At 33.7% G+C, this 10,150-nt stretch overlaps 1 protein-coding gene across 1 annotated transcript; it reads left to right on the forward strand.

Moving 5' to 3' along the window:
- Positions 1-520: 520 nt before the first annotated feature.
- Positions 521-9,518, forward strand: l(2)37Cd (general transcription factor IIIC subunit l(2)37Cd). The gene is made up of 8 exons (XM_085956116.1): positions 521-889; positions 1,498-1,708; positions 3,077-3,200; positions 4,741-4,993; positions 5,722-5,932; positions 6,939-7,135; positions 8,370-8,558; positions 9,318-9,518. The coding sequence occupies exons 1-8, from the start codon at positions 773-775 to the stop codon at positions 9,447-9,449; spliced, it is 1,434 nt and encodes a 477-aa protein (XP_085812242.1). The 5' UTR covers positions 521-772; the 3' UTR covers positions 9,450-9,518.
- The last annotated feature ends 632 nt before the right edge of the window (positions 9,519-10,150 follow it).

The raw sequence follows: 10,150 nt of genomic DNA on the forward strand, positions 1-10,150 counted from the left end.
GGAGAATGGTCAAAAATAGAACTACAAACTACCATAGGACGCCATATTGAAAAACGTCATTAAAATTTTGCCAGGAACGAGTTGTGATTGGGTAGTTTTCGACAGTGGCTCTCTCATCTCATTCTCCAGATAAGTTTGTAGGCTGTAATAATTATATTGGACTGTGAATATTATTATTATGTAGGTAGGTAGGTATCTTGGAATAAAATAATAATAATCACATACCTACCTATGTATCTTATACAAATTCTAATATTTTGTGAAATCTTTATTTTGGTAAATTTTATAAAAATACAATATATTATAGGTAATATCTACGCAAAATAGAAGTTGTCATATTGTCACTGAACATTTTTTTTAATGAATGTCTTTGCTTCAGACGTATTTTACTTATTTTATTGTTATTAGTTTTTTAAGCCAAACAAGGGCTAAATAAAATTAATTTAAAGTGATAATTATCATAATATTAAAAAAAAGTATTATGTACAAGTATTACAAGAAAGTATAATATTAGTCTATTATTACAGATCAATGAAAATAAAGAAGAAGAAAACTTGAAAATAGTTGTCAATTTCTCGTTTATTTACACTTTTTACGTGGTGTTTTGCCAAAAATATAGTTATATTATATTATGTAATTTGATAAAATATTAAAAAGTCATATTCTTTTATGCACTATTTATTATAATTAACAGTTATTCCATCTGAATGAATGCATTGCAAGTATTCGATTGTCATTCAAAAGTAGGGTTATTTTTGTTTTCACACAAAAAATGTCACGACAAAATAATCATGAACTTCAAAATTTAATTCGCATCCAATATCCAGGTGTAGTCAATAATGTTGAAAAAGCAATCGAAACTTTAGGAGGAATAAAAACACTCTCACAGGTAACTAGATAACCAGGACCTACCGGTAGTGGTCCGCTCTTTTTTATATTCATAATTAACTGAATATGATACTAACAATGTATATTATTTATCTGAGTAATTGTGCCGCAGATGCCGTCATGAGCTTTTATGATTTTTTTTACGAAAACAGTTTATTCCACGTAGACAATTATAATAAATACCTTTTTCTGTCAGCGGATAGGCTTTTCGATCCAATAATTATTGTTAATTTAAAATTTAAAGTTTTCATTAATTTTGATACATCATTATCACTCGCCCCCCTCTTTAAGAAGTACTGCTCTATGTGATCTGGCAAAAAATTCAATTTTTAATGTCTGTTTGGACACAGAGTACGGGTCTAATAGGTTAGGCAAGTGGCTTACATCCATTTCTCGTAAAAACAAAAATCTGTTAATACAACCTCCATACTGCGGAGGCCCATAATGATCTTCTTAGGATCCAAACATGGTTTTAAAAAAGTTCAGTTGTGCATTTCTACATATTAGGTAAAACTGTGTAGTCGCAAAAAGTTACCTATCTGAATCAGCCAATAATAATGTGTACATATCCTCATGGTGAAAAATTTGATTTACATTTTTTTTGAACAGGTCTACTCTACTGCAAACCGTCGATTAGAACTTCGATTTCGACCAAAAGATTTTTATTGTAAACCTGCCTACAGCACCCAAATTTCCAATTTCGGCTTAGTACTGAAAATCAGAGTAAAAAAGAAGAAGAAGAACACAAATCCTTCTGATAAACCTGTGATTGTTGGTACAGAAATAGTGGGGATTGTGGATACTTCATATAAATTCGATAGTTAGTATAAAACCACTCACTCAAATTACAAAAAAGCACATTACACAGTTGTTTTATCCAAATTAGAATAACCGGTACTTGTCAATTTGGCCGGAACCATTTACCACAACCCGCTTTGGCATTGTGCCATGTGATGATTTGTAACCAAAAACATGCCATAAAATAATCTAGGAATAAGTACACCAGTGGCAGAGGGGGTAGAGGTAGGCTGTTAAGATTCAACATAAATAATGCACACTAAACTTTGTGAGTCATACTTATTTCGTTTTTATTGAACTAAGATTACAATTTGCAAATAGTGCTGGTTAGTTTTTAAAATTTAATTAAACCCTGCCTAATCAAACCATTATAGTTTAGGTATGCTATGGGCGATCCAACAAAAGAAGTGTACACTTTTTCAGTCATACTTATTTGTTTTCATTGAATTAAGAATATTACAGATGGTGTTAGCTATTTTTTTTTTAATTCATTAAGCCCTGCCAAACCAAACCATAACCGATAAAAAATATTCTTCTAAAGTTATGTATGCTTTAATGGCATAATTTTAGATATTTTAAATATAGACTGATATTTTTTGATTACTATCTATTATGCAGGGTTTATTTTAATTAAAAAATTTGACTAAGGCATATACATAATAAATACATATGACTGACAAGGTTTAGTGCGGACTATTAATTTATGTCGGATATTAATAGCCTACCTCCACCCTTCACCACTGATGAGTGATGAGATTGCACATACTTTCGATTATTTCGAAATAATCACTACTAAATCTGCCGTTACAAAATTGTGAAAAGCTTTTGTTAAATAATTTTGTATCTAAATAAATAATATTAACTGCCAAGAACCAAAACTAGCATTTTATATTTTCTTCCTTATAGTGTTGAATTTTGAAGTCGTGGCTTCAAAAAAGCTAGTTGCCCCGGGCCTCATGTTTTCTCTGAAAGACCATGAGTACACCTGATTCTCTTTTTACACGGTGGATATGTTTCTGAGATTACTGTGTAAAAAATGTATAAAGGACATTAAAAGTAAGAAATAGGTTCCATCACTTAAAATCAACCCAAAACACATTATATAAAATCCGCATTTTCAAAAATAAGTTGTATTTATTTTCTATAATTCTATAAAAATATTTTCATACCCGTTACATATTACTTAATGATAAAGTAAAAGTATCGATTTCCCCCAATTTCAGCATCGTAAAATTATTGGGGATTCGGGGATTGGAAAACGTAGTGATGGCCAATTGACATGTACCGAATAACCATGTCAATAATAGTTAATACTACTAAGTCTTAAATACTTATGGTTTAAACCTCTAAATATTTTACCAGTTTATTAGTGTGTATATATTATTTACAGTATTTTCTGACTTCCAATATCTACCATTGGCACCAAAAGATGAAGAATCTCCTGAAACTTCCGGACTAAAATGTATCCACGATGATGCTGTACCAACCGGAATTCCTGACGTCGAGTGGCTCAAGTATGTATTATTTTACCAATACAGGAGGACCTCGACTTTCGCACATAATTGGTTCCTGAAAAGGTGTGCGAATGTTGAATGTTCGAAAGTAGAGGGAAGTAAAAAAAAAATTAAATTGTGTGAAATATTTATTTATCAAATAAATATAAGATGTTTAAGAGACATGTTTAAGTGGGGTATGCGGGTGTTTCTTCTTCTTCTTCTTATTTTAAATAAAATATTTTAAATGGTAAATCATTAACTTTACAATATTGCTTAACTGCTGGCACGAAATGTAAAGTGAACCAATCTTTTAATATTAACGCAGTAAACCAAGGCTTTTTTATTTGATTACTGGAAGCAATTCTTTATCCTTCCCTTTCAATACTCTGGGATTTTCTGGTTGATAAATTAACATTGGCATCAATTTTAAATCACCAGCCAAGTTTCCACCAAGAAGCAATGTCAATCGGTTTTTAGAAGGTTTATGCCCAGGGGCAACTGATTCTTCCTTAGATAAGAATTACGACTAGGCATTTTTTCCAAAATAAACCTGTGTCATCTACATTACATATTTGGCTAGAGGAATATTCTCTATCTTCAATAATTTTGGATAATGAGGAAATAAATTCTTTTGCAGCATCTTTATCCGCATCAGCCGATTCTCCAGTGAATTTAATATAAACCAACCGTTACTTGCTTGAAAAATCGTGTTAGAATCTTCTTTTTCTAGCCTTCCAATCTTTGTACAAACTAAGGGCCTTCGCTTGAATAATTGAAATATTCAGAGGGATATCTTTTTGATGTTGGTCGTCGATCCATGATGACAAATATTTTTCCATTTCATCCATAACTATGCCGTGTCTTTTGGAAACAACCTTTAAAGATAATAAATTTCCACAATTTTGAACGTATTCCTTAAGTTTATTTTTATTTTTCAAAATTGAACATATCGTAGTAGACCTGTTTGTATCATACGAACATCCGATTGAAGCAAAAGATTCACCGCAATCAGAACGTCATGTGAAGTTTATAAGTCCTTGATTTCTTTTTGTTCGTATCAACACTGCAGTTTTTTCCGTTTCTCACTCATGTTTATAAATTTTTAGGGTGAAATATTTCAAATGAAGAAAATTAGCAAAACGCACAACATGACACGCCCGCACGCGCTCCTGCGCAACACTAAATCTATCCTAGCTAGCTCACAAGCAAAGTGACGGGTGCGAGCAGGATGCAAGTGAAGCAAGAAATGCACTTGCTTGTGAGCGAGCGAGAAGGGGATATCTTAACCCCACGGCCAGCGTGACGTTTTAAGAAAACGATTTTTTTTGAAATGTGCGAAATAGCGAATTGTGCGAAAGTCGAACGTTCCTAAGTCGAGGTCCGCCTGTATTCATTGTTTAGGTTCTCATTATCTATTGCCAAACTTCTTTTTCTGGCCCTTGAAAGTTTTGTACAATCTTGAGGAAACCCTATAAATAGTATGTGTAAAGTAACACACATACACGAAGTGCCGTTTTATAATTTTTCTTTTTTCAGTGTTTTTAAAATTTATTTTCAGTGAGCCGTGTTCATATATCCTAACCCCGGCTATATTTTCGCGAGTGGAGGGTCCCCAAACATATAATTACCGCACCAGTATCATGATCACCGAAGAGTTGTCAAATAAAGTCATGGGGAAACCCCGTAAGAAGAGACTTGGGAACGCCGTGCTTGTGTGCTATAGTAACGTTGGACCTATGCCTACTGAACCGCTCCCACAAGCTCTGACTGCATTGACTTTGCCTGAAGATATTATTCAAATTGTCAAAAAAGTATGTTTTGTGTTTTGATGTATTTTTAGATTGGCACCTAAGTAGAATATTTGACAAATATAATTTATGTGATAAATTGTCGTGAATGTCCAGAGATGTACATCGGTTAGACATTGTGGACAATTAAAAAGCATCTACGTGAGCACGTTCGAATCTGTGCGTTCAAATCGGAGATTTGAGAATATATTGTCCCTTTCTAAGGGTTAAGACCATGGCTCCCACATCCTGAAGCGCACCCTCTAACCTATCGCTAAGGTTATGGGCAGTGTAATGTTCTACAACAGGAACTTCAGGGTTTCTTGTATTTTTCAAGAATTTTGGCATTTTTAAATAAATCCACTTGAATTGTCGGCACTCGGTATAATATTATGAAGCACTGATCGCTACCTCTTTTTGTCATAGCTAAGTAACATGCGACTTTCGCCATATCGGATAAATAGAAATTTTTAATAATCAGGAAACACACTAAAAATAATTATAAAATAAAATTCTACCCGTGAAATAGCTCCTTTTGGATCCAATTGGAGATTAAATCAGATGCATTTTGAATCAATCAACCTGCATCGATGCACTCAAACTGCAGTGCCATGTGTTTTAGCTCTAATACGTTATGTAGTATGTCCATTTCACCCATGATTTTTAATCGATTGGAATATTTCAAATTCAATTTTCTCTAAAATGTCTTAAATAAAAAATATTAACTGTGTATATTGTATTTGAATTTTCAGCTGTTTGAAGAGCAACCTATATGGTCGAAGAATGGCCTAGTTTTTGCAACGAATTTGACATTCATGCAGTTGAAGTTGATTTTACCGTGCGTAGCGTACTATTTCCTAACCGGACCGTGGCGGGCACTGTGGTCAAGATTTGGATTCGACCCTCGGAAAGTTCCACAATCAAGAATTTATCAAACTATGGATTATAGAATGAGGAACATGGGTAAATATTAATAATTATTGCAATCCTGCACTGACTTATTTCGTATTTAATTGTTTTTATATTATACAACGAGACATCGTAGGGTAATTAATTGGCAGGGCTCAAGTACAAGTCAATCCAACAAGAAAAATATATACAGAGCATGTGCGGTGAGGTGGACGACTCGACGTGGATTTCATACCGCTTGCACCACACTTCTGATGACCCTTGCTGATATCCAACTGTGTCTGGGATCCTCTCATTTCTCTGTATCGATTCTTCTTGTCTCGAGAGTAAATGCAATGAACACCTGTTTTTGTCCACTTTTGGTTAAAATGGTTACCTTCCATACCTGTCTACAATTCGTAACAGCACCAAATGCAGGTCAATTAGATAAATACTGTAATAATATTATGAATTTTATCCTAATGTTATTTTATATTGTAGTGCGTACCTTTTGTATTTATTTTTTGGATAATACAGTCGAACTCTGTTATTACGATCTCGGACATAGCGAGATCTCGGATGTAATGAGGAAACATTTGTTGACATTTTGGTTTATGATTTTCGCCATACATTTATTCACTGTTATAACGAGCAACTTATCGGATATACCGAGCTAAAATACTGTTAATGTGTCGATTGCTTTAAAACATTTTGACCCTAAGCAATAAAATCCGATCGGACAGGATGCCGCCGGGGTCGGATCACGTTTATGATACTAGTTAAGTGTCTAAGTACCTATCTAATTGGTGTTTCACGACAATAATAAAAAAGTATCCACGCATATGTTTGAAAAATCTAAGAATACAATAAACAACTACTTTTGTAGTTTATGAATGTCATGCTTGTTTCGGGGATTTTTATGATGGTTTTCAGATTTTTTATTTTCAACTTTTTGTGTAATGTGACCGCTCATATAAAAAGCTCATATAAAGAGCAAATTCAGTCGGTCCCATCTTCCTCGTAATAACCAAGTTCGATTGTATATTTATTAGACAGTGTTAACACTCTGGTTTTCCGTTAGGTGGCATTAAAGGATTTATAAAGTCAAGGATAAATATAATAGAGCGTGCCACACATTTAAAAATGCAACCAAAGGTGAAGAAACAACATGGTGACTACTTTGGCCAAACGGTTGAATACAACAAAGAAGAAGTTTCTGAAAATTGCTTCATCTTTAAGCCTGATATCTTACCGCCTCGACGGCAGATATTTTATCAGGTAAGTTTCTATGTGAACAAATTTGTGTGCCAAGGCTCGTTGGTAAATGTCGAAAATAAAGTGAGCAGTAAAATGAGTATCGAGTTGAATGTTGCTCCAGCCATTCCCATTCGGATAGCGAGCTCTTTCTGCAAAATGCGATCTCCCGTGATGTGTACCCCCAGGTAGGTACTTGAAGCTGTCGACGCTCTCGATGTTTTGTCCGTCACTAATCAGAGGGAAATCTGGATCCAGATTTTCATCATTACTCAATAAAAAATATGCACAGGTCATGCCTTTCATCGGAGACTTTGGAAGATTCCATGCGAATTACCATTTCTAACATAGAACCCGACATTGATTTGTTATGTAAAAACATGCATCCCTGTCATTAAATAATTGTTTAATTATCATGCCTTTCATTGGAGACTTTGGAAGATTCCATGCGAATTACCATTTCTAACATAGAACCCGACATTGATTTGTTATGTAAAAACATGCATCCCTGTCATTAAATAATTGTTTAATTATCATGCCTTTCATCGGAGACTTTGGAAGATTCCATGCGAATTACCATTTCTAAAATAGAACCCGACATTGATTTGTTATGTAAAAACATGCATCCCTGTCATTAAATAATTGTTTAATTATTGTAGGCTTCTCGTATAGTATTTATTTCTTATTTTATTTTGTTTGTGAAATATCAATATAGTAATAATTAATGCCATATAAAGCTTTTGATAACTAAAATAATTTCTTGGGGGCCGTAGTGTGAAAAAGTTTGGGAAGCACTTATGTAGAGGCCTGACACTTCTCCAGATAGATTTCATCAAAATTATGTTACACGCAATATGTAGTTTTGCATCACATGAATAAAAAAAATTATATCACTGTTATTTTTAACTTGGAAACAATCGAGAACTAAACTGATGTAAAAATAAGTGATTAGTCGGTTCAATTCCTAAATGTATTGATCTTCAGCATACAGCAAGACAAGCACCCTGTGCTCCACCGATTGTCAGGGCATGGAAGAGAAGATGGTGGAGCAATGTTGGAGGCCGTTGGGACCCACACTGGGCGCCATTAATAATTATTAGTTTTTATGTCTTTATTCCTCTTTTATTACTTTTTTTGCAATGCTTTCCACGAGCATATTTTTCCATTTGAGGGGATGTTTCATGCCTCAGGACTAAAAAATACTACTCTAATAAATACATACATTTATAACTCAATTTGTAATAATTGTTCTTTCCAGTATTGCAATTTGAAAGTACCAGAAATCGAAGAAATGCTAGCGAGGCTCGGTGATGTCTTGCCGGGATCCTTGTGTCATGAACGTAGAGGATGGCTTCCGGCAGGTTTCGATGACCAGTGTCGTGATATTTTGAATAACTATGTCGCTGAGAGAATGCGGCAGATGATCGCCGAAGAATCCATTAATCAGGTATAAATCAAACTGTGTTATGTACAATGATGTTGAACAAAAGCCTTTTTTCTATAAAGATGGAGCCTAAATGTATGAAATTTAAACAAAAAAAGAACTCTGGTCTACCGATTAAGTTAGCTACAAGTGATTTTGCATTGCAGATTCATTTGATGAGAACTTCGCACTACTATGACATTTCACTATAATTTCAGATTAACCCAATTAGTTAATTACAATTACATACCTATATGATTTGATATGCAGATATTTCCAAAATATGCCTTGAATACATAAATTCAACATTAATTTGACATTTCACGCATCCCACATATTGCCGTATCAAAGCAGACATTAGAATATAAAATTTAGATATAAATAACTTTGGTAAGATACTCCTCGCCAATTTTATGTAGGCAGCCAAAAGCAATACAATATACATTGAACAATATTTTTAAGATACATACATAGGTTATTCAAACCAGAATGTGAGCCGCCATTTTGTTTTTGGGGCTGGCAATAGAAGAAGAATTACAATAATAGATACAACAATATTATATACAATCGTTCAATTAGAAAACCAAACTGCCTTTAAAATTCCTAATAAGATTGCTTAAGACTCCTTCTATCTAGAGCCCAAATTCTATGGTTCAAACTATATTAAAATAGAGGTGCCGATATACTTCAAACCTGATACAGAATTTTGCAAGTTATCTTCACTTCATTGAGTTATAATATAGACAACAGGCATTTTAAAATTTGATTTCTCTTCATCCTCAGGCGTCTACCTCAGGAGAAGCTGACTTCAACGAGGATTTGATAGATCAAGAAATTGAAGCGGAAGATGCTAACGAAGATCTTGCCGATGAAGTCTTCTCGGACGACGATGAATATGATGATATTGCGGAATAATGATTTGATACGTTGTATTAATAAAAAGTACCCATCAAACATTATTTGAATAAAAGTATTTTATCATAAATATGTTATTTTATTTCAAGTTAACATTATAAAGGTGAGCCAGAGAGATGTGACAATTTTATAAATATTATGACACTGTAAACTAAAAAAAATATATTTGAAAGACAATAAACTATTATACGAAGAATGATATCACGAAAGGCAGAAACACGTTATCACGATCGGATTTACCTTAGGTCACCGAATTAATAGGGGCCTAAACAGAAGATTGAAATAATGCTGTTAATATATCCTGTGAACCCTTCCAGCACTTTTATGTGCGCTTATCAACGACATTAATATGGACGAAGCATCTGGAAAAAAAAATTACACTTTTTTTGTTGGGTCTGCCGAATGACATAATTCATATTTTAATATCAATATTGTTCGCTCAAATGAACATTGACACTAGAAACACTGTTCTAACGCCATTACAATAAAGGTGATATTGCTATAAATTTCCGCTTTTTGCTAAAAATTTGCGTGATATCGCATAATGGAAATTGCGAAATTTTATCACGTGACGTCTACCTATACATGTGCGAATGTCGCTATGCGCGAATTTACTTACTAGCTACTGTACTGAGTGCGTTCTCCATTAATAATGTCATTGGCGCTTATGGATTCATTTGTCAAATACACATTGCGATGGA

This window comes from Rhyacophila brunnea, unplaced genomic scaffold (genome assembly GCF_057557595.1).
Source record: "Rhyacophila brunnea isolate RB1 unplaced genomic scaffold, BYU_Rbru_1.0 scaffold_5, whole genome shotgun sequence".
In the NCBI taxonomy this organism is placed as follows: Eukaryota; Metazoa; Arthropoda; class Insecta; order Trichoptera; family Rhyacophilidae; genus Rhyacophila; species Rhyacophila brunnea.